Source organism: Cnephaeus nilssonii (genome assembly GCF_951640355.1).
Source record: "Cnephaeus nilssonii genome assembly, chromosome: 20".
Lineage (NCBI taxonomy): Eukaryota > Metazoa > Chordata > Mammalia > Chiroptera > Vespertilionidae > Cnephaeus > Cnephaeus nilssonii.
This window is the reverse complement of record NC_137091.1, coordinates 38,333,705-38,358,121: the sequence shown is the minus strand read 5'-3', so window position 1 is coordinate 38,358,121 and position 24,417 is coordinate 38,333,705. Positions and strand designations below refer to the sequence as shown.

At 51.7% G+C, this 24,417-nt stretch overlaps 2 protein-coding genes across 7 annotated transcripts in view; both read left to right on the top strand.

Moving 5' to 3' along the window:
- Nucleotides 1-447: 447 nt before the first annotated feature.
- On the top strand, nucleotides 448-18,825 carry COQ8B (coenzyme Q8B). Of its 3 annotated transcripts, none has more exons than XM_079800442.1 (15): nucleotides 448-597; nucleotides 1,863-1,967; nucleotides 2,103-2,222; nucleotides 2,371-2,437; nucleotides 3,816-3,893; nucleotides 6,526-6,648; nucleotides 6,790-6,875; nucleotides 7,759-7,899; nucleotides 7,984-8,065; nucleotides 8,809-8,902; nucleotides 11,171-11,312; nucleotides 11,437-11,544; nucleotides 14,552-14,617; nucleotides 18,000-18,086; nucleotides 18,513-18,825. In XM_079800442.1, the coding sequence occupies exons 1-15, from the start codon at nucleotides 532-534 to the stop codon at nucleotides 18,813-18,815; spliced, it is 1,668 nt and encodes a 555-aa protein (XP_079656568.1). In that variant the 5' UTR covers nucleotides 448-531; the 3' UTR covers nucleotides 18,816-18,825. The 3 variants fall into 3 exon arrangements, with proteins under 3 accessions (XP_079656568.1, XP_079656569.1, XP_079656570.1); XM_079800443.1 differs by lacking the exon at nucleotides 448-597 and adding an exon at nucleotides 837-1,474; XM_079800444.1 differs by lacking the exon at nucleotides 448-597 and adding an exon at nucleotides 1,390-1,432.
- A 1,027-nt stretch (nucleotides 18,826-19,852) lies between these two features.
- The window catches only part of NUMBL (NUMB like endocytic adaptor protein), a 32,168-nt gene continuing 27,603 nt past the window's right edge, over nucleotides 19,853-24,417 (top strand). For 2 of the 4 annotated variants that reach the window (XM_079800438.1, XM_079800439.1), the window contains exons 1-2: nucleotides 20,243-20,414; nucleotides 23,806-23,890. In XM_079800438.1, the coding sequence (XP_079656564.1) occupies nucleotides 20,391-20,414; nucleotides 23,806-23,890 (109 nt within the window). In that variant the 5' untranslated portion in view covers nucleotides 20,243-20,390. Of the gene's footprint in view, nucleotides 19,909-20,242; nucleotides 20,415-23,805; nucleotides 23,891-24,417 lie in introns of those variants that run through there. The other 2 variants (XM_079800440.1, XM_079800441.1) reach the window with 2 other exon arrangements.

Genomic DNA, 24,417 nt, shown 5'->3' with positions numbered 1-24,417 from the left:
GCCAGGGCCCTCTGCTCTTTGTGGACACTATTTCACTGCATCTCTCTCTCTCTCACTAACACTGAGCAAGAGGTGCTGACACAGCCCCATTTTACAGATGGGGACCCTGAGGCTCAGATCTGCCAGCCTCTAGCCTTTGTTTATATGACCTCGTGCATGTGGCAGCAGGCTTGGCACCACCTGCCACAACCATGTGAATTAGTTATTGTCATAGGTACTTTTACATATGTTTACCTTCAGGAGTGAACTGTCACCCAGCTCCTGAGTCAGACCCTTATGTCTGAAAGGGGACAGGAGATGGTTTGTCTTGAAATTGAGTCACCTGTGGGCGGGGCATTGGGCCCAGGCCCAGGAATCTAAAATGAGTCATCTCTTCACGGACCAATGACAAGTCATAGCAGAGACCCCCTCACACATCATCCAGAAAGGGTCAAGGCTCTTCTGAGGTCACAGCACAGGGACAGAGACAGGAATATCTGATTCCCGACAAAAGGGTTAGACAGGGGCAGGGGTTCTCTGGGGAAGCGTCATATGTCCTCCCAGCAGTGGAAGAGAGGACCCAGCCAGCTGCTTCTATTCCAGACTGTGAGAAGAGGGGTGAGTCAGCGCGTTGTGCGGGGAGCAGGCTTTAAGCCGGCCTACACACCCCCACCCAAGACACACACACACACACACCCAGATGGGATGGGAGCTGATTTTCTGGAATGCCAAGTCTCCTGACTCAGCACTGGGAATTTTGGCTGAGTGCGTTCTGGGAAATGTCAGGCCTACGGGAAACAGAGGGGTTTCACTCAGGCCATCCTGCAGGTGGGCGGGGAGCAGAGAGAGCAGGGAATACGAGGGAACAGGGGCCAGTGTGCAAGGAGCTGAGTGTGAGGGGTTTATATGTACAGGGGTGAGAGCTGAGGGAGACAATTGCCAAGTAAAGAAGGGGGTTTACATGTGCAAGGGAGGAGGCTGGGGGCCAGGGTGTGAATGCTTGAGGCAGAGGGTGGATGTGCAAAGTGGATGGGCTCCTTGTATGTGCATGGGAAATGTTTGCGGGGAAGACGTGTGTTCAAAGGAGAGATGTTGAACATGCCGGAGGTAGAACTGAGATTCGCCAGATGTTCGCGCAGAGGAGAGGTGTGACGTTTGTTAGGGAGAGGGATGTTTGCAAAGCAGCCGGGGTACGGAACAGAAAGGTCCGCCGCACACCAGGCACCTTGAGAGGAGTGGAAGTGCGTAAAAGCGCACGTGTGTGCTCCCCGCTTGGCCCCGGTAATCTCCCAACGTCCCCGCCCCGGCCCCGCCCCTACGCATAGGGAGTTCTTTGTGCCAGTCAGCGAACTGCTGCTCCGCCATTGGTTAGCTGGCCGGAGAGGGCGGGCGTGTGGAGGCTCCCGGAAGTGCTAGAGGCCCCCCGCGCATTACTGACCTGGAGCCCGGAGCTGTGGGTGCTTAGCAACAGGGGGAGGTGCCCAATAACGGGGTGGTGGGTACTCGGGAGGGGTGTGTGTGGGGGGGGATTGTGGGTGCCTAGCAACAGAGGTGAAGGCGGTGCCTGGCGACGAGGGGGCTCAGAGAAGGGGAGAGGCAGCCTGGAGGATCTGTGGGTGTCTAGCAAGGAGAGCGGACCCTAGCAACGGCGGGGAAGTGGGACAGGGAAAGTGAGCCTTGGTAGGAAAGCAGGAACAGCTGTGGGTGCCTAGCAACCAGAGGGAACCCGGAGAAACTGGAGGGGCCTCTATCAGGGGAGGACGTCCGCTGGGTGGGAGTCCTAGGGCGGACACGAGGACTGGGAGGGCTTGGGGGTGGGTGGAGCCAAGCCAGAGGTCGGCCCCACAACTCCTGCCCGAATAATCCCTCCTCTTCTCCCCCAGGCGATGTGGCTGGAAGTGGGGGGCCTCCTGCGGGGGACCTGTGGACAGCTGGGCCGGACTGTTGGTCGGCCTTATGGGGCCCTGGGGTCTGGGCCCCACTGGTGGGTAAGACACTGGGGAGGGGTCTCCAAGGTGAAGAGCCCCAGGGAATCGTCAGTAAGTAAAGGGATAGGGAGGAATCCAAAGGGCCAGGCAGACCCCGTGTCTTCCACTCCTTACCAGTGTCCACATCTCTTGCAGGGGCCACGTACGGGTTCTTGGGCCCAAAAGCTTCATCAGGGTGGGTCTGGCCGAGGCCTGAGCGAGGAGGATATTTGCAAGGCCCGGGAGTCCCGGCTCAGGAAGACACCTCGGCCCCAGGTATCATTGCCTCCCACCTTACCAACAACACCCCATTCAGGCAGCGGGCGCCCCCCGAGCTTGGGGAATTAGTGTGGTGGCAGGTTGTTTGGACTTCCTGGGCACTGGACCCACCTTCCCACCCTCAGACCTTCTCCCCATTTTCCAGCTGAGTGACCGCTCTCGAGAACGCAAGGTGCCCGCCTCCCGCATCAGCCGCTTGGCTAACTTTGGGGGTAGGTGTGACTGTGGGAGATTGTGACTCCGGTCAGAGGAAGCAACGCTTACAGAACTAAGGGAGAGGGCGAATCGGAGACAGAGAGGAGGGAGAGATGAAAAAGAGGACGAAAGTAAAGGCCTGCAAAACCAAGAGAAGTAGAAGGGTAAGGGAATATTTATTGAGAACTCGGTGCAAGGCCCCATGCGTGTGATCTCTGCACCGAGTTGATGATGGCGTATTTCCATTCTATAGATGAGGACATGGAGGCTAAAGGAGGTGAAGTGACTTGACCTCAGGTTAGCAGCAGAATTGTTCAAGCTTCAGGTCACAATCTGCATGAAATAATTAAAAAAGATAGAATGGAAAATAGTTCACCTTTACTCTAGTAAAGAAAAATATTTTTTCATGAAACACTATAGGTATATTGGTACCTACCAGTTATAATGCAGATATCTTCCTCCTGGTTCAAGCTTTAAAGACAACAATTCACAGTATAAAGAGGACGTTGAGTGCAGTGGTTAGAGCTTTGGCACTGTGCTGCCACGGGGCTCAAGGGGGTGATTCTGCTACATCCTCACTTTGTGACTTTGGATGAGTTACTTAACTTCTCTGAGCCTTGATTTCCTTTTCTGTAAAATAGAAGTTTTGCTACAAAACTTATTACATGAGGGTGTGGGGACAAAGTGAATTAAAGCATATAACCCACTAGGAATGGTTCCTGCCGCGTAGAGAGTGCTCAGAAAATGCCAATTTTGGTTATTTGGTTGTGGTGGTAGTGAAAGAGGCAGAGAGACTCAAGCTATCTTTAGGAGCAAGGAGACAAGAGGAAATCAGTTGTCCAGAACATCAAAAGGAGAAACAGAGAGAAAGAGGCCTAGGTAGATATGTCAAGTGTAGGGGAGGAGGGAGATGAAGAATAGCTGACTTAGGAAAGGTGAACATGAAGAAGAGATGTGGACAGAGAAACAGGAATCATAGGAAGTCACAGAGAGACTTGGGGGGACCATTTTGGAGTCTTCTTACCCTTGGCTGTACACGGGAATCATCTGGGATGCTTAATAAGAAGATAAATCCTGAGGCCTCATCTCAGGCCAGTTCAGTCAGAACCTCGGCGGTGGGACCTGGGCATTGTATTTACAAAAGCTCCTTACTCGACTCAAATGTGCAGCGAGGGGTGAAAACTGCTGACACAGGAGACAGACCTATAGAGAGGAATAGAGGAAGAGCTGGCCTCGCCTTGAAGGGAAACCCAAGCAGAGGGAGTAAGTGACTGAGCTAAAGACAGACAGTTGGGTACAAAGAGCTAGGAGACACGTGTGCTTCGAGAGAGACAGAGGAGACAGGGTGGGGGATGCCCCGGGCAAGAGGGCATTCCGGCTCTTCTCACTCCTCAGGACTGGCTGTGGGCTTGGGGCTGGGAGCGCTGGCTGAGATGGTCAAGAAGTCCCTACCAGGAGGATACCTGCAGTCAGGTGAGTAAGCCACACCGCCTGGGTTCTGGGTTCGGGCCCTGGCCTGGCTGTGTGCCCGGGGACAAGAGGCTTCACCTCTCAGAGCCTGTTTCCTCCTGTGGACAGTGGAGGGGATGATAATATACCCACTTCCCAGGGTCCCTCTAAAGTGCTCAGAACAGGGTGGAGCCACTGTCAGGGTCCTGATGGATTGAAACGGATCAGGAGGGGGAAAAAATTTAAGCCACGCAGAGCTGAGTTCTTCCCCCTGAGCAGGAGAAGGCTGAAAATAGGCATGCTAGTGTGTCCAACAGAGATGGGACAGGGTGTATGGAGATCAGCTTCTGTAGGTAGGATTCCACAACAAGTCTCTCACATGGTTGTTTTTCTCTCTGTTTCTCTTCCTCCCCATCCCTTCCTCCTATTCTCTCTAAAAATCAATGGAAAAAATATCCTCGGGTGAGGATTAACAATAATAATAATAATAACAATAATAATAATAATAATAAATCCTAGAACAGCATTTCTCAAGCTTTTCAGTTTCAGGATCCCTATATACCTTTAAAACTAAGGAATGGATTTTTTTAAATGTGGTATATCGCCCTGGCCAGTTTGGCTCAGTGAATAGAGCGTGGGCCTGCAGACTGAAGGGTCCAGGGTTCAATTCCGGTCAAGGGCACATGCCTGGGTTGTAGGCTCCATCCCCAGTAGGGGGCGTGCGGGAGGCAGCCAATCAATGATTCTCATTGATGTTTCTATCTCTCTCTCCCCCTCCCTCTCTGAAATGAATAAAAATATATTTTTAAAAAATGAAATAAAAATGTGGTATATCCATTCAGCCATTAAAAAGGAATGAAGTGCTGATCCCTGCTACAGTGTATCCTAAGTGAAAGAAGCCAGGCACAAAAGGCCACTTACTGTATGATTCCATTTACATGAAATGCCCAGAATAGGGAAATATGTGGAGACAGCAAGTAGATTAGTGGCTTCCAGGATTGGGCATGACTGCTAATAATAGGGGAGGGGTTTCTTTTTGGGGGATGAAAATGTTCTGGAATTAGTTGTAGTGATAGTTGCACAACTCTCAATATTCTAAAAGCCATTGAGTTATATACCTTAAATGGGTGAATTATATGGTATGAGAATCACCTCTCAATAAAGCTGTTTAAAAATAGAATGAGGATTGACTTGGAGTGGTGAACACACAATACAAATATATAGATGATGTATTATAGAATTGTATCCCTGAAACCTATATAATTTTATTAACCAATGTCGCCTCAATAAATTCAATAAAAAATAGGATGAGGACCCCAAAGAACTTGTTTATGTGGGTTATATTTATGGATATTCACTGTATTAGGGATTTTAAAAAATAGTTTTTATTGATTTTAGAGGGAGAGAGAGGAAGGGGGAGGGAGAGAGAGAGAAACGTCAATGTGAGAGAAATATCAACATCAATAGGTTACCTCCCACATGCACCCTTACTGGGGACCATTCCACTACCTGACCGGGAATTAAACCAGCGACCTTTGAGTGCAGGGGACGACGCTCTGCCAACTGAACCACACTGGCTAGGGCTCACTGTATTAGAGATCAAAACTGAGAAAATTTTTTTTAATATATTTTATTGATTTTTCACAGAGAGGAAGGGAGAGGGACAGAGAGCCAGAAACATCGATGAGAGAGAGACACCGACCAGCCGCCTCCTGCACACCCCCCACGGGGGGATGTGCCCGCAACCACTGTACATGCCCCTGACCGGAATCGAACCCGGGACCCTCCAGTCCGCAGACCGACGCTCTATCCACTGAGCCAAACCGGTTTTGGCAAAACTGAGAAATTTTAAAACACAAGAACACACACATTTCATCAGCCATCAGAGCAGTGGTATCATCATGGAATACTCCACAGAACATTTGTGGGAGAATGAGAGTAAAAAGGGGCAAAAAACTTTAATATTATGACAGCATTTTTGATCCCACAGACCCTCTGACGGATCTCGAGGATCCTCAGGGGTCCCATGAAAATACATTCTCCAGAAGCTTCTCCAGTGCCCCACCCTGGGCTCTTCCCCATCAAGGGTAACCACTGTTTTGGCTACTAACCCCAAACTTACTTTTGCTAGTTTTTTGCTCTTTACACCAATGTAATGAGTGTATTCTCGTAGGCATCTGGTTCTTTGAATCCATGCATTGTTTGGGAAAGGCATCCATTCTGTTGTGAGTGGATGTAGATGGTTTATTCCTTGTTGTAGTAGTCATTCATTGACTCTTCTACAATTCCTTTGTTCATTGTATTGATGGTCATTTGGGATGTTTCCAGTTTGGGACTTCTATGAGCTTTGTTTCAATGACACCTTTTGAAATATATGTCAGTGGACACATTGATGCATCTCTCTTGGGCATACGTAGGAGAGAAATGGCATCCAGTACAGGCATGTGCTTGACTAGAAACTTCCCCACTGTTTTCCCGTGGGCTTGTACCGTGGCACTGTCGTCAGTCATCAGCAGTGTTGGCGGTCAGGCTGCTCCACATCGTTGCCAACACTTGATGATGTCTTTTTCATTTTAGCCATTTTGGTGGGTGTGTAGTGGTGTTATACTGATTATTTTTGTGGTTGTAATACCAATAATCATTCTCTCTACCCCAGAGGGCAGCTCCCAGCCTGGCTCCAGCCCTTTCTTGTCGGAGGCCAATGCTGAGCGGATTGTTCAGACCTTGTGTACAGTTCGGGGGGCCGCCCTCAAGATTGGCCAAATGCTCAGCATCCAGGGTACAGCATGACCCTTGACCCCTGATCTCACTTCTACCCTACCCCCTCACCAACAATCCCGGACTTCAGGTACTCCCACAGGGGCCCCCCTTACCTCCTCCCTCACTGCTTCCCTTATTTCTTGTCTCCCTATCTCCCAAGACAACAGCTTCATCAGCCCCCAACTTCAGCACATCTTCGAGCGGGTCCGCCAGAGCGCTGACTTCATGCCCCGCTGGCAGATGCTGGTGAGTGCCCAGTGGGAGAGGGCTGACCAGGGAGGTGGGCTCCACCTGCCTGTCTCTCCTGGCTTTACTGCTCTACTTCCTGTCAGACTCTGGGCCTCGGTTTCCCCATCTGTAAAATGGATCGCCAGAGCACACTCCTCATAGGATTGTTGTGATGATTAAATAAGGGTGGTGCAGAGCACTTAGTCCAGTCCCTGGCAGGCTCAGTGAGCTGTTAAAGTGGCAGTGGCACAGTGGTTAGGGGTAAGGCTTCTTGAATTCAAACCCTGGCTCTGCCACTTCCTGCCTGTGTGATCTCAGACCTGCGGCCTGACCTCTCTGTGCCTTAGTGTCCTCATCTGTGAAATGGCGATAGTGATAGCCGCCCCACATCATAGTGTTACATAAGTTAGTATACAGAAAGCACTTAGAAGGGTTTGCATGAGTGACATGCAAGTTTTATTATTAACTGTTTTTTTAAATTAGAGGAGAGTGTGTCTGTCCATCGGTAGGCATAGCGCCTGGCACTAAGTGCCCAAGACAGGAGCTGTTCTTCCAATCACTGTGTAAGGGTATGGAATACAGAATCCAGCCCCCTGTCTTCTGAGCAGCACCCAGCCCACAGGAAGCCCTTACATTTTAATTCTTATCTATCTCATTAACTTTGAGTTAGCACCAGTTGGGCTGGGCCTCCCTGTCTGCCAGTGCCTGGTTCACCTTGGCTGAGAGACTTCTCTCTGAGCCTCACTTTCCTCATCTGTAAAGTGGGGTAGCAGCCAAGAGCTTAGCCCAGGGCCCAGCATGTGGTAAGAGTTGGAGTTATTAACTTGTAAAGTGCTTGACACAGGGAATGAACTCAGTTGCCTATAATCATGGTGATGCTTGTTACCACTGCTCTCCCTAGAGAGTTCTCGAAGAGGAGCTCGGAAGGGACTGGCAGGCCAAGGTGGCCTCTTTGGAGGAGGTGCCCTTTGCCGCCGCCTCAATTGGGCAGGTGCACCAGGGAATGCTGAGGGATGGGACAGAGGTGGCCGTGAAGATCCAGGTGAGAGGGGGGATGGACAGGTGGTGGTGGGCACCCTGCTGTCCCAGAAGAATGACTCCTCTCACCCCACCCCTCCCCTCACAGTACCCAGGCGTTGCCCAGAGTATCCAGAGTGATGTCCAGAACCTGCTGGCGGTGCTGAAGATGAGCGTGGCTCTGCCCGAGGGTGAGGTGCCCATGTAGGACTGGTACCCTGAAGAGAAGAAGTGGGGCTGAATGGAGGGAGAGCCCAGAGAGTACCAGCTGGGGCAGGGTGTGCCTGTGTGTGAGGGGTGTGAGTGTGTGTTTGAGACAGGAAGAAGGGATGCCAAGGCAGGGAGAGTGTAGAGTACAAGCGTGTAAGAAAAGGAGACTTAGAGATTCTGACAGAGACACTGAGAGTCAGAAGCCCAGACCAAAATCCAGAAACAGACACACCGAAGGTACGCGGAGAGGGACTGTCGGTCTGAAAAAGAGCCACAGAAGCAGGAAGAGAGTGTAAGTGGGAACTCATGTTGTGTTAAAGAGCCTAAAGAAGGTGGATCAGTGTGTGTGTGTGTGTGTGAGAGAGAGAGAGAGAGAAAGAGAGAGAGAGAGAGAGAGAAAGAGAGGGAGAGGCAGAGGCAGAGGCAGAAGTAAGATTCAGAGTACGAAAAAGGTGGAATAGGTGGCATGCGTGACTATGAAAAAGATACTCAGGACTGGTGTGCATGCCTGTGAAAGAGACCCCAGGAGAGAGACTTCAGAAGAGCCCGCAGTTATATGAGGACTGAGGGGAGTGTGTGGACAGACACTGGGGTAAAAGGCTTGGAGCAGAAGGCATGAGGGACAAGTGAGAGACAGGATTGGCAAGAGGAGACATTCATGAGTGGCTGGGCGGTGGGTGGACAGCCTGGGACCTTCCTTGGCTGACACGGCTGCTCCCCTCAGGCCTGTTTGCAGAGCAGAGCCTGCAGGCCTTGCAGCGGGAGCTGGCTTGGGAGTGTGACTACCGTCGGGAAGCAGCTTGTGCCCAGAACTTCAGGTGAGCACAAGACTTTGGGTGGCTGGCAGCGCCCACCCCCCCCCCCCCCTGCCAGGACCCCTTCCTTCCAGCTCCCCTCCTTCCCTCCCTCCCAGGCTGAGTGGAAGTAGAGCCCTGAAATGAAGCTGGCAAACTCTTTTTCTCTTCATTCGTTTGTTCATCCATTCATCCTTTCACTCATTACTTCACTGATCCGCTGTGTTCTCTGTGAGCTTGGGCATGTCGCTTCCTCTCTCTAAGTATCAGTTTTCTCATCTGTGGAATGGGTTGGGTAACCTCTTCAGTCCAGTGAGGGAGATGATCTTGTCAGTAGACACTTGGTCACAGAATGAGTTACACCTGCTGCACTGACAAAGCTAGAGCAATCTGACAGTGTCAGGAGCTGGAGAGGACAGGGCTCCAGGGCATTTCTTCTCCACCAGGGCAGGAGGAGATTTGAGATAAGCCTTTTGGAGACCAGTTTGGCATCATATAATAAGGCTGGATATTCACATACATCCCAATAGTCGCCCTCCTGGCTAATTGCTCTAGGGTCACTAATGAAATTAGCTCTAGGGTCAGCTAATTGCTCTAGGGCCAGTATACACCATCAGACTTTTCTAGAAAGCTCAGAGTAGTAATAGCTCCACATTGGAAACAGCCCAAACCTTTGAAATTCATCCAGTGGGGTGGATAAATAAATTATGTGATATTCATCAGTGGAATATCATACAGCAATGAAAACGAATGAATCACAGCTACTGGGAACAGTGTGGTTGTCTCTTAGAAGCATTGTGATATGCAGCAAATACCTCAGTGAGATCCTTCATAGGTTAGCTCATGTGCCGCGCCAGCACGGCCAAGGGTGAACCTGAGGAGGGGCGGTGAAGGATTGAAGAAGAGACAGACAAGAGAATACAGCTGGGGCTAGGTGGATCTCCCATGCCTGGATGAGGACATAAAAGACCCAGCCTGCAAGCCGATGCTTTATTTTATAGTCTGGTTAAAACAAGGGTAGATTAACATGTATACAAATGTTCTTGTTTTGGCAACACTTGCTACACCTCCCACAGCCCATTAGCTACTTAGGAAGGAATTAGGGAGGGCTACAAGGTCAGGCTTAGTTATGCTAGGAGAGCTCTGCCCTCCAGGCTGGGACTTGTTTGTGGCCCTGCCACAGGTCAGGCAAGGCTTGACCCTAGAGCTGCTCCCTACAAGCCCACACATGTATTGAGCCAAGCTCTATAAATACAGAGCGAGAGAAAAGGTGGTGGAAGGCAGTGGTTAGGGGCATGGGACTGGAAAGACCGATGTGGGATCCAGCCCCAGGTCAGCCCTTAGGCTGGTGCCCTGACTCTGCACAGTGGCCTTGGGAGAGGATCCTCACAGGAAAATGAAAAGGGAACTGTGCTGATTAAATGCTCAGCACAGGGCCTAGCCCACCAGGAGTGGTTCAAACATCAGAGATTTTATAAACAAGGACAAAAATATAAGCCTGAAGCAGGACCTGGAGGAGGTGTAGACTGGGCCAGAGCGCTCCTTGTGGGATCTGGGGAGAGCCCTCTCCCACAGGATTTCTTAGTGCCCTTAGAATAAAACCTACATCATTTCCTCTGGCCCCTCCTCATCTCCCTGCTCCCCAACTTACTCTACTCCAGCCATCCCACAGGTCCCCAACCAGAGGCCTCACTCATTGACCCTTATCTCAGTCAACGGGTCTATTTGTTCGAGTGTGGTCTCTGGTGTATGCCAGGGGCAGGCCTGGAGTTCATCCACTGCTCTGTCCCCAGCATGGCCCAGCACAGGGACAGACACTGAGGACTCTTTCCCTTAATTAACCAGTGTTCCCAGTAATGACTTCAAGAAGCGATGAGTATCACTGTGGACTCGAAGATTTGTTTATCAGTGACTTTTATTTTTTGGATGAATTAATAAGTTGATGAAAAAAATAATGTTCATGGAGCTTAACACATTAAACTCATCATGAGGCAACTGCATATCACGGAAGTATTTCTGGTAGGGAAGTGGTAACTGGGTCTGTAGCAGCCAGCTTAGGGGTAGGACCTACGGAGATGTTTGTTGGATGAATTAATGAATAAAATGTCTGAATGAATATCAGTCCAGCCAGGTGTTGGCCATCACTCAGGGCACACAGAGGCAAGAGGAGAGCAGGAGGGAAGGCGAGACATAGATTGTGCATGGAGGACTTCTCAGAGGAGGCGGAGTCCTTGAGCTGGGCCACAGGGGCCTGAAGCCAAGTCCCATCCCCACCCCTCCCTTCTGCCCCAGGCAGCTGTTGGCAGATGACCCGTTCTTCCGGGTGCCGGCAGTGATTAAGGATCTCTGCACTACACGGGTGCTGGGCATGGAGCTGGCTGAAGGGGTCCCCCTGGACCAGTGCCAGAACCTGAGCCAGGACATCCGAAACCAGGTACATGGTCTCGTAGGACAGCAGGGAGGGTGCTGGCCAGACCCATAGTCCCTCTCCAGGCCATAGAGGGCTTGACAGGGGCCCACGACTCCGAGGTGTCTGTTACTCCTTCTCTCCACCCCAGATCTGCTTCCAGCTCCTGAGGCTGTGTCTGCGGGAGCTGTTTGAGTTCCGATTCATGCAAACGGACCCCAACTGGGCCAACTTCCTATATGATGCCTCCAGCCACCAGGTTGGTTTCCTGTGATGTGTGACAGGGTACATTAACTGCTGTGGGAATATTTCCCAATATTTCAGTAGCTTATCACAAGAGTAGTTTATTACCCAAGTGACAGGCTGGGGTAGTTCTCCTCCAGGTGGTGATTTGGAGACCCAGGTGCCTTCCCTTTTGTGATTGCGCCATCCCAGGAAAGGAAAGAGATTGAGAGTATAATCCCCTGCTCACTGCTTTGAGCAGAAGTGACACATCATTCCTTTTACCATTCTGTTGATAGCTGTTCACACAACCTGTCTAGGTGCAAAGGATGCTGGGAAAAACAGTCACTGGCTAGGCAGTGGCTTCCTAGTGGCAATGTGACAGTATAGAAGAGGGAACACAACTTACAGAAGGCAGTTAGTCATCTTTACCGCACTTCTCACTCATTTGGAACACACCAAGCAGCCGCTGCCTCTTGACAACAATGCCAAGACAATCCTGATCCTCACCTTCTCAGAGTTCCTGGCCCAATGGCGGGACCTGTCACCAGCGGTGATCTGGAGTACTTAGTACCATGATGGAGAAACACAAGCCAGGGTTGTCGGTGGTGGGGGAGGTACAGGGGGTTGTGGGAAGCCAGGGAAAGTGGCTGACCTATCTGGGTATGTAGAGTTGTAGAGTCAAGGAAATATTTTATATATATATAAAATATTTATATATATATAAATTTTAAAATTATTTTTATTGAATTTAGAGAGGAAGGGAGAGGGAGAGAGAGATAGAAACATCCATGATGAGAGAGAATCACTGATCCGCTGCCTCCTGTATCAAGCCCGCAACCCAGGTGTGTACCCTGACTGGGAATTGAACCATGACCTCTTGGTTCATAGGTCAGTGCTCAACCACTTAGCCACACCAGCTGGGCAAGGAAGTCTTCTTGAAGAAAGTGTCGTTAAAGCTGAAACCAGAAAGATGAGAAGAGGACAATCATCTAAAGGGCAAGGAAAAGCGTTCCTGGCAGAGCACAGTGTGTCCAAAGGCCTGGGGATGAGAGTTTGGATGGAAAGACTCTCAGCATGCGTGGTTGCCAAGTGGCTTTCCAACGTGGTCTGTCCCCATTTTGTCCCAAGAGGGATCTTTCTCAAACACAAATCTGGCCACACTGTCCCTTCCAGAGTGCCCCAGCGCCCTCAGGATTAAGTCTAAGTCCTTTGCCAAATGTGAAGTGGCCCCCTTGAGTCTCCAGCTTCAGTCTCTGCCACTGCCTTACCCCCAAGTACACTCTGCACCCCTCCTAGGCTGGTACCCCAAGGAGGGGTTTTCTGACCTGATAGGTAATACATGTCCTGCGTCCTGATGTCAATTTATTGGGTCTCAACTGCATTTTTTTAAAAAATATATTTTATTGATTTTTTACAGAGAGGAAGGGAGAGAGGGATAGAGAGTTAGAAACATCGATGAGTGAGAAACATCGATCAGCTGCCTCCTGCACACCCCCCACTGGGGATGTGCCCACAACCAAGGTACATGCCCTTGACCGGAATCCAACCTGGGACCTTTCAGTCCGCAGGCTGATGCTCTATCCACTGAGTCAAACCGGTTTCGGCTCAACTGCATTTTTTTTTGTTTTGTTTTGTTTTTTGTTTTAAAGACATAGAATAGAAAATATCACTGTGTCACACATGGGAGGGAGCTATATTTTAGGACACTTTTGTTTGTGTTTATATTTATGTGGCATTGGCACTGGTACCCAGTATATTCTGCATTTCTTACTATGGGTTGTAATCAATAATCCCAACTCTACTGCCTAGAGAAACTCCTACACATGTATTCATCGAGCACTGTTTTTAATAGCAAAACCCAGAAACACCCACAGTGTCCATCAACCAGATAAATGCTCTGATATATCCACACAATGAAGTCCTTTCACAGCAGTAAGAAATGAATGAATGAGTTAGAGCTGCACGTAGCAGTGGGGATAAATAAAATAATCATGTTGGGCACAAGGAACAAGTTGCAGGGTCACTATCATTAATACTACTTATGTGAAGTTTAAATACACAAAACATGACTATCGTTTATGGGTGCAAACATGTAGGAGAAAATGTAGAAATACACACATGGTACTTTCAGGAAACAATAATTTAATAATAATTTCAGGAAAGTGGTGACCCTAGAAAAGAGGGTGGGGATGTGGGGCTGGTAGGATCAGTCCAGGGTATATGGGAGACCCCACCTGGATTGATATTATTTTATATATATATATATATATATATATATATATATATATATATATATATATAATATATTTTATTGATTTTTTACAGAGAGGAAGGGAGAGGGATAGAGAGTTAGAAACATAGATGAGAGAGAAACATCGATCAGCTGCCTCCTGCACACCTCCTACTGGGAATGTGCCTGCAACCAAGGTACATGCCCTTGACTGGAATCGAACCTGGGACCCTTGAGTTCGCAGGCCGACACTCTATCCACTGAGCCAAACCGGTCAGAGCTATTTTATATTTTAAGCATGGTGAGATTTGTGTTCACTTTTCCATATATTTTATTCCCTGTATTTTCTTTCTGTGCCTAAAACATGTTATTATAAAAACCGTTAGGGCCCTAACTGGTTTGGCTCAATGGATAGAGCATTGGCCTGTGGACTGAAGGGTCCCGGGTTCGATTCTAGTCAAGGGCACATGCCCAGGTTTCGGGCTGTGCAGGAGGCAGCCAATCAATAATTCTCTTTCATCATTGATGTTTCAATCTCTCTCTCCCTCTCCCTTCCTCTCTCTGAAATCAATAAAAATATATTTTAAAAAAATAAGTCATTAGGAGCAAAAGAAAAGCCAAGTCCCTTCAGCTTAGTGTGGGGTGGACTGGAGTTGTGGAGACAGGAGATTAGGAGCCCAGGACACAGTGGGCGGGGACTCTGGCAGGAGGAGACAGGGTGTAGGGAGGAAGGGTGACCCTGGCCACCCCAAATAGACAATGGGGAGCATTGCTGGACTCCAGGCATCCCTTTCACCATCCTTGTTCCCAGGTGACCCTGCTGGACTTCGGTGCAAGCCGGGAATTTGGGACTGAATTCACAGACAATTACATTGAGGTGAGTGCCCCCAACCCTGGGATCTGAAGGGCCATTTACTGAGGCAAGGGTGAGAAGGAAAAATATAGTATCTCGAATTAAGAAATAAAAAATAGGATGGCCGGTATGGCTCAGTGGTTGAGAGTTGACCCATGAACCTGGAGGGCACATGCCCAGGTTACAGGCTCAATCCCCAATAGGGGGCATGCAGGAGGCAGCCAATCGATTCTCATCTATGATGTTTCTGTCTCCCTCTCCCTTCCTCTCTGAAACGAATAAGTAAATTTAAAAAAAATAATAATATTAATAGCAGTTAACAAATACCAAGCACTTAATATTATGTCAGGTGTGGTTTTAAGTGTTATACATTTGGTAATTGATTTAAACCATACAGCAACTGCATGGGGTAAGGACATTCTTAGCTTTGTTTTATCGATGAAGTAACTGGGACTCAGAGAGGTTAAGTAACTTGCCCAAGGTCACAGCAGTCCTGGGATTCAAACTCAGGATGACTGGGTCCACAGCTCATGCTCCCCACACTGACTAGCCTTCTCTTAGGACCTAAGAGAAAGGCCCATGATGCTCTTCCTGTCACCATCCCACACCCCACACCGTCCAGGATCTTGGTGTCCAGCCTTGCCCTCACGTAACTCCCTGGCGGCTGCTCCCTGGGGACCTGTTCTGTCCTCAGAAAGTGCTTCCTCACCCGTGGCCTGTCCCTACCACCAACTGGGGTTAACCCTTTGTACACCATAAGCGTCTATAGACGCAATTAAATTCAGAATACCGTGGCGTGTGGGGATGGTTTCCGTTTTGGACACATGGCAGTTAACTGGGTAATTTGTCTTAGAGGCCACCGAGAACACTATCTCATTCATTAATGGGTGAAATTAGACAGTCAACCTGGGTTTTCTAACCATTTAGTCATCAATTTAAACATTCTTTGATACCATATCTGTGCCCAACCCTATTCTGGGTAATATTGGGGACAATAGTGACCAATCCAGGACCCCACTTTCAAAGAGTTTACAGTCCAGTGGGGGGAACAGACAGTGAGGACCCAGAGTGGTCACGGTTGGGAGGAGGAAGCACAGGGCATTGTGGGAGCTCAGAGGAGCCTGGCCCAGCCTATGGAATCAGGGAAGGCTTCCTGAAGGAGACATCAGAGTTGAGACCTGAGGGAGGAGGAGACCAATCAGGAAGAGGCTGGGAGGGTATTCCAGATGGACATGTACAAAGGCTCAGAGGCGAGAAGAGATGTTCCATTAAAGCAGCGCTCCTCAGACGTTAGAGTGCGTGTGAAACCCCCGCCCCATTGACCTTGTGAAAATGCAGATTCTGGCCTGGAGTGAGACCTAAGATGCTGCATTTCTAACACGCTCCTTGGTGATGCCAAAGCTTCTCGTACACGAACCACACTTTGAGAAGTAAGGTCCTAGGGACCAAGAGGAAGTTCATGTTCTACCTGGGTGGGTAGGTAAGGGGCAGAGCAGGAGCCAGGGATGAGATTGGAGCCAAATCATTCTGGGTCTCAGAAGCCATGCTTTGTAGCTTGTACTTTATTTATTTATTTAATATATTTTTTATTGATTTCAGAGAGGTAGGGAGAGGGAGAGAGAAACATCAATGATGAGAATCATTGATTGGCTGCCTCCTGCAAGTCCCACACTGGGGATCGAGCCCACAACCTGGGCATGTGCCCTGACTGGGACTCGAACCATAACCTCCTGGTTCATAGGTCGATGCTCAACTATTGAGCCACGCCGCCTGGGCTATCGCTTTTACTTTATATGGGTGCCCTGGGGAGCCGTGGGAGGGACTTGAGCAGGAGAGGGGCACAGCCAGAATTAGGAAACCCCCTCTGAATAATGAGTGGTCTTTGTTTTTTTTAATTGACTTTAGAGAAAGGAAGAGTGTGAGAGAGAGAGAAACATTGATCAGTTACCTCCTATACATACCCCGACCCAGGATGGAACCTACAACCTGAGTATGTGCCCTGACCAGGAATGGAACCTGCCACCTTTCGGTGTAGGGGACAATGCTCCAACCAATTGAGCCACACTGGTCAGGTCACGAGGGGTCTTTAAGACTGGAGACTGGGAGCCCAGGGAGGCTGTGGGGAGGGGAAGAATAGTGTCTGGGACAAGGCCCAGTGCTCTGGCTTGGGTACTGGGCAGAGTGGGGCCACCCTTGAGATGGGAACAGGAAGGAGCAGCTGGTAACCCACCCCTGGCTACCACATATACAGGCCCTTTGGGTTGGGCCCTCTCTGCAGGCCACTTGAGGCCCCACAGGGCGGCCTCTCGGGGTAGTTGGGACATCTCATTACCCCGCCCCCAGACTTTTTAGTATGGCCTTCTTGCCACCTCCCCAGCCGTTTCCAGTTTTAAAAACCCCTGTCACACCGGCCCCCAAGGACCATAGGTCTGACAGATGGCCAGACAGGCTTGGGCAAGGAAGCCAAGACAGAATGGAACTGCCAGATTTAACCCTGTATTCCCCTTCTTCCCAAGAAACTCACTGGTTAAAGGAACGCTCAGGTTCCATTCCTCACCTTTCTATAGCCCACGGTGAGCCTGTTTTCTCTTCTATGAAGTTGGGATCCTCATGCCCACCTCTTAATAATAGTAGTAGTTTATAATATTTATGGTGCTTCCTACATGTTGGCGTAGTGCTCAGCACTGCCCAGCTGTTGGCTCCTCTATCCGCACAACTTCATAAGGAAGCTATTTTCATCATCCCCACTTCACCGATAAGAAAGTGGAGGCCTGAGGCAAAGCAGCTTGCCCAGAGTCAGCCAGCAAGGGGCGGAGCTGGGACTGAGCCCAGGCAGGCTGGCTTTCGCCTCTGTCTGCCCACATGCCCTCAAGTCCCACTGCCACGTGCACTCACGGCTGGAGGGGTGCTTAGCTCCACACACTAATGTGCCAAACAAAGGTTCACCAAAGGCCTCCTGGGAGCCGGAGCTCGTACTCCATGGGACTGAACGCATCTGGGATCCCTGCTCTCTCGGGGCTCCAATCCGGTGCAGGAGACCGACATCAATCAGGTGAACAGAGATGGCCCAGTGGCAACCTCCAGTGCCGTTTTGGGTCATGGTCACATCCTTGGCCACATGAATGTTTGGACCCAGGAGCAGCACTTGACATTCATCCTCCTCTGTGCTGTTTCACTGTTCAGTTTCCGGCAGCCTCTGTGTTCCCAGCCAGGTGGGCAGAACCCCTGGCCATCCCGACCCCCCAGGCTCTGGAACAGTTTTGAGACACAGCTGGGCAAGGTGAGGCGGAAGAAGCCTAGGCAGATGAGAAGGGAACTGGCTACCACCTCCTGTCTCTAGCCCCCCCAGCCCCCTCCTTGAACCCTGCTTGGCCTCTGACCCTGCGTTCCACACCTGTCTCCCTAGGTAGTGATGGCTGCAGCCAATGGAGACAGAGACCGGGTCCTACAGAAATCGCAGGACCTCAAGCTCCTCACAGGCTTTGAAACCAAGGTTGGGAGACACTAGGGGAGTAGGGGCTGGTGTCTGTTGGGGAGCCTGGGGGCTGCTTAACTCTCTGGGGGAATTAGGGAACTGCTGATCTATACTGGGGGACCCTGGGGAGGACTAGGGGAGAATGGGGACTACTTGGCCTGTCAGTGATCCTGGGGAAAATGGGCACCACTTACCTATCCTAGAGGGAGGGAGTGGGGGGATGGAGGCTGCTCCTCTGTACTATAGAGTGAAGTCTGCTTGTCTATTGGAGGCTCTGAGGGAGTGAGGGGCCATTTTGGGGGGAGGAGTAAGGGGCTGCTTATTTTCTGGGGGCTCTGGAAGGCGTCTGGGGCTTGTGTTTACACTCCAAACTGGGGAGCTAAGTGCTGCTTGTTGGTTCTTGGTTAAGAGAAGGGCTGTGCCTCTGTTCTCCCCCACCCCTAGGCATTCTCCGATGCCCATGTGGAGGCTGTGATGATCCTGGGAGAGCCCTTTGCCACCCAGGGCCCATATGACTTCGGGGCAGGTGACACTGCCCGCCGCGTGCAGGGCCTCATGCCTGTGCTGCTGCAGCACCGGCTCCGCCCCCCGCCTGAGGAGACCTATTCCCTGCACCGGAAGCTGGCAGGGGCTTTCCTGGCCTGTGCCCGCCTCCGGGCCCACATCAACTGCCAGGACCTCTTCCAGGACATCTACCAACGCTACTGGGCCAGTCGCCAGTCTCAGCCACTGCCCGAAGCCTCCTGACCAGAGGGGAGGTCCGGTCAGACCACGCAGACAGCTTCCCTTTGGGGAGTCCAGCCAGTACAGGGCCATCCTCCCGAGATGCCTCCTTCCCACTCTGCTCTAGTCTGGGGACCCCACCCAGGCTTCCCAGGCTTGCCTAGCACCCTTCCCTGGGGACTGGGGAACCCTGGGGCTAGGGAACTCCCTATTTTACACTCCCATATCCTGCTCTCCCCACCCCACAGTGGGCATCTGGGAACTCTACTCCAGGGATTTATTTATTTCTGCCAACATTTGAGAGAGCTTCGGGCTCTCTGCATGCCACAGTGGAGATATAGAATCATTTAGAGGGGAGCCCTTCGCCTATGCCTCAGGTCTCCCCCAGATCAGGCCAATGAGAGGGTGGTGGTTGGTGGAGGCAGCCTCCCTCACCCCTTCACCAGCTGCCTTCTCCCTTGTCCATCCTGTCTGTGTGAGGGAGGGGTTGGGGGTGTTGGAACCTTCAGTCCGAATAAAAGCAACCCTCCCCTTCCCCAGCTCTTTTCTCTGTCCTGGGGCGGAGGGGAAGGAGTCTAGGACAAGAACGGCCTCCAGGTGCAGATGGCCAGCCCCCTCCCACCCTCTTGTCTGAAAGCCCCAGTTCTGCCCGGGCCATCTGTTGCTAGGATCCTCCTTCTCCCCTTTCTCTCCCACCCCCAACCCCTCCCGCACGTGCTGACCACCTGCTCACAAGACTGTGGCAGCTGAGAAGGCTTTCCCCCACACCACCACCCCGACGCCCCAACCTCGCCTTTGCTAATGGGCCTTTATGCCCCTGCCAGCTGCTTTGCCAAACCCACAGGATCCGGAGGGAGCGGAGGTCGCAGCGGCGGCCAGAACCGCGCCCTAGTCCCCGCCGGCGCCCCCACAGCCTTTGCAAAAACGGATCCGCACTAGGACGCAGGGGTCTGTTCATTTCCCCTCCCATTCCTGGCAAAAAGTGCCTCGTCACCGCTTCTTCCCGCCCCCGGTGGGCTGGGAAAACCGTGGGGTTAGCTGGAAGATTTGAGGATGTGGGGCGGGGAGGCGTTTCTCGAAGCAACTCGCTCGGACGCAGAACTGAAGGAGAGCTGAGGTCAGTGGTCAAGGAGGGGCAGGGAGTGCGGCCTCGAAGGACCGGGAGGGAAGGTCGGCGAGGCTCCGGTGCGCATCCCGTCAGGGACTGGTTAATGGGCGTGGCGGAGCGGTGGCCGCACCGGAGAAGGCGGGGTGACACTTGCGTGTGGGCGTGGCTTGGTGGCCAAGGGGCGGGGCTAGTGCCGGCCGAGGCGCAGGGCCGGGGCGGGGTCTTTCTGTGGATCCAGCCGGCGGCGGGCCAGTGGGCGGGGCCGGGGCGGGGAGGCGAGGCGGGAGGGGCGCTCCCTCCGCCCCCGATCGGAAATCCACGGGAGCGGAGCGAGCTAGAGAGAGTGCATCCCGCACCCTCCGCGGGTCTGCATCCCGGGCCCGCGTCCGTCAGAACCGCCGCCGCCGCCGCCGTCACAGCAGCAGCAGCAGCAGCGCTCGGGGATCCGGGCCCAGCCGGGGCCGCGGGAGGCGGGGGCGCCCGGGCCCTGGATGTCCCGCAGCGCGGCCGCCAGCGTGAGAAGGGCGGGAGAGTGGGGCTCGGGTGGGGGGCGGCGCCGCTGCTGATGTGGCGGAGGGTGGGATGCACCCCGGTGGAGAGAGGGTGCCAAGGCTGGAGAGTGTGGTCCTGGGTGTGGGGGGGTCCACGAACAGGCCCCCACCAAGTCAAAGCTTGGGAGACAGGGGTCTCGCCACAGGCCCTCCTTTACCAAGGCCCTAGAGATAGGGGTCCCGGACACAGAACTCCACCTTAGAAAAATCAAGGGCCGGACGACAGATTCTCGGTACAACTCCCTAGGCAAGGTTTTGGGGATAGGTCCGGGACACAACCCCCAGATGAAGCCAAGGCCCCCTGGAGGCGATTCCAGACCAGACGCCATCCCGACTCCTCCCTGCCTGAGGGGATCTCTGAGCACAACAACCCGCTAGGCAAGGTCTTGGCGGGGTCCCTGGGCACCGATTCCCCACCACCCCAAGACCTGGGGGGATTCCAGGCACGATCTGTCCCTCAGAGGCGGCCTGGGCACAGCATCCCTTGCCCCCTCCCCCAATCCTCGGGCAGCGTCCCAGGAACAGCCCCTTCTCCAAACAAGGTCCCAGTGCCTGGGACGCCACCCCCACCGCAGCCTGAATAAAATTAGGGAAATTTCAGGCACATCCCCTTTCCCCTCTCTGCTTGGTCAAGGGTCCCCGGGCTCAGGTCCTCGGGGCCACCCCCTTTGTCCCCGAGGCTGCCCAGCGGCCTGGGAGTGGCCCCACCCTCGGATAATGCGCTGGCCCCCCAGGCTCCAGGATTCCTGCTGGAAGGGGTGGGGGCGGCTTCCCGATCCGGGCTGTAGTCTTGTCAGTCTGCGGCGTCTGAGGTGATGGCGGCTTTGTGTGTGGTACCTGGGGGGAGGGGGAAGCACGCGATGGGGGGGGGGGGGGTGCCCTGTGACCCCCTGTTTACGTGACTGGCTAGGTGTATCTGTGCTGGTGACTATGAAGAATCCTGTGTGTGTCTGTGTTTTGTGCTTGTGGTTGTGTCTGCGAGTGACCCCAGCGTTTGTGTGACTGTGTGTACTGGTATATGACAGCTGCTCCAAAAGAACCCTGTACTTTTTAGTCTGTGTTTGCGTGTGTGCATGGCTGTGACGGTGGGGTTGTGTCTGTGGTTCCATCTTTAGGGACCCCGTGTTTGTGTGCCTGGGTAACCAGAACTGGGTATGTGAAAGTGCGTATGTTGAGTCTGGGGTTGGACTTGTGTGTGGCTGACTGAAGATGTGGGTGGAGTTGCGATTGTGTGTAAATGGAGTTGCGTCTATGGCTGTCCATGTGCAACTCTCCCGCTGACTGCGAACGTTTGTGGTTGTGTCTGGTTTTATATTTGGGTCACACATAGGTCTGTGGCACATAATGTGACTGCCATTGTAGATGAAGTCAGTCACGTTGTGCCTCTGTGACTGGGTTTGTGTGATGGCACTGTGGCTTGTATGTTTGTATGACTGGTCTGTGTATGTGACCAGGGTGATATAAATGACTGTATCTAGCTGTGTGTTGATACTGAGTGATGGTGTGTAGTTATAGTTGCGAATGTGTGATTTGGATTATGTACTTGACTTGGGGTCTGAAACTCTGGCTGACCATTAACAGTGGGTTATTTCACTGTATCTGACTCAAGATATAGGTGTGTCTGTGTCTGATGGCACCAGGCTACTGTGTGTGTTGGAGGGAGTATATTTGTGTGACCTGCATGTTTGTGACCCTGGGTGACTATACATACTTGTGTCTGTGTCATGGGCTGTGAGAGTATGTCTGTAGCTGTGTGACCATTTGGTGTATGTGTCTGTGTGTATGCTGGGCTGCTTGTGTTTGAGTGTGATTTGGTGACAGCATGACTGTCAGGAGCTGTGTCTTCTGCATAAACGCAGCTGTAAATGCTATGCCTGGGTCACTGGGTCACTGCATTTTTGAGCATGCACCTGACTGTGTGCATGTAGTGTGTAAAGTGGAAATTGTGTGCTGATGTCTCTATGTGTGAGATATGTGTCTGACTACATGGGGCTGTGATTGTATGTGGCCATGTGTCTGTGACTGTGTGTTTCTCTGTGATGCTATGATGTGGTACAGCTGGGTATGGGATATTGGGTGATGAAATTATGACTGTGATATACTGTATGGCCGGGTAATAGGGACACTGATGTTGTGTGACTTTGCATACATGACCAGTTCTGAAATGTGTATGGCTGTGACTCTGGACACCAGCTGTCTGGCTGTGTCTGAATGTGGCCATCCTTGGGGACACATCCTTGTCTCTGAGTGGTTGTATGCCAGCCTGTTTCTTTATAATGCATGGGCCATGGCCATCAGTGTCTCTGTCTGATTGGGGACGGAGGACTGTCCATATGAGTTAATTGATACTGTGACTAAATGTGAGCCCCTATGACTGGGTATGTGTCATTGTGTGACAATGTGTGACCAAAAAAGTGTACCGGTGTGACTGATACCAGGGGTTGAATGTCCATGTGCGGCTGTGTGCCTGTAGATGATTAAACACATGTGGCTGTGACTGGGTGTGGCTGTGTGTATGTCTGTGTGACTTGTGTGTTTGCATGAAGAGAGACCGTGTGTTTCTCTGTGATGCTATGACCAGATGTCAACACATAGCAGTGGAGCTAGGTGTGATAAGTGTTTATGTCTGTGATTTCATCTGTGCGACTGGGTGTGATTCTATGTGAGTGGGTCTGTGATGTGAGTATCTTGGGTGGCTGCCTGAGGAAACGTAACTGTCATTGGGTGTGGCTGTATGTATGCCACTCCGGTGGGTATGCCTGGGCTCAGCTCTTTGTATGTGGCTGAAAAAATAGAAGTGACCAGATACCAGTAGCTGGCATAACCAGGTGTTTGTGGCAGTGCCTAGGCAGGCTGGGACTCTCTATATGCATGCAGACATATGTCTGTAGTGGAGACTGTGTATATCTGTGAACATGCCTATGTGACAAGATGTTTGTGGTGGCTGTGACTGTTTAGGTAAGTCTGTGTGACCTGGTATGTACAGTTGGGGTTGTGTCTGTGTATAACTAAATGTGCAGAGTTGTGACCTGGTGCTAGGGACAACTGTAGGCATGAGTTGCATCATACACATGATTGTGCATCCCTGAACACACGTCTAGAGGACAAGGCTACTCCCCTCCTCACACCATCCCTGTGGGTACTAAGAGCCTCCTGAGCCCAGAATATCCCCTAAGAAATGCCCCCAAAACACAACCAGGTGGCTCATTTTCCTTGTAACAGTTGCTACGACAACCAGGCTATCAGCAGGAGCCTGAGATGGAGGGGGGATGGCTGATGCCCAAAAAGGGGGTAAGGTAGGGGAGTGTGCCCATCCCAAGCCAGCCTCTCACCTTTTCCTCTGTCCCTTGGGCAGGGCAGACCCAGAAGGCCTGAGCAGCATCTGCCCCCAGCCCCCTGTGGGGCCCCGGGGCCCCCTGAAACCTCCAGGACGGAGTCAGGTGAGTGAGCAGCTAAGAACGGGGCCAGGGCTGAGTGCGTGGGTGGGTCTGCCTGCCATGCCTAGCAGAAGTGTCCCTGCAATCACACAGGCCTAATCACACTCATGAGTAGATACCCTCACACCTCTTCCCTGCACACTCAGTGACCATCCAAGCCTGACTCGTGCACAGATACACACACCTGGACCATGTCATACACACACTGAGACATTCAGACACACATGACCTCCCCACACACACAAGTGCAGGGTCACAGACATTCAGACACATTCCCAGACTATACCTAGACTCCCTCAGACAGGCGACTACAGACACTAAGCAAATACCGACTCTTAGATACACACTTTTGCACACAGTCAGCCAGACAGCATGTACAGACGCACATCTTCATAGACAACAGCCAAACTTTCTCAAGCAGACACCGCCTCACAGACAGTACCTGTGGACCCATTCTCTCACAGAGGTTACACTTCTACGTTCAGAAGTCTCACAATAATACCCAGCACTCATGGACAACAGCCATGTTC

Excerpts from the sequence above, each read along its gene's own strand:
- COQ8B (XM_079800442.1), top strand. The coding sequence starts at position 532 with ATGTCCTCCCAGCAGTGGAAGAGAGGACCCAGCCAGCTGCTTCTATTC. Across the intron at positions 598-1,862 it reads TCCAGACTGTGAGAAGAGGG|GCGATGTGGCTGGAAGTGGG; the intron begins GTGAGTCAGCGC and ends CTTCTCCCCCAG. Across the intron at positions 6,649-6,789 it reads CCAAATGCTCAGCATCCAGG|ACAACAGCTTCATCAGCCCC; the intron begins GTACAGCATGAC and ends CTATCTCCCAAG.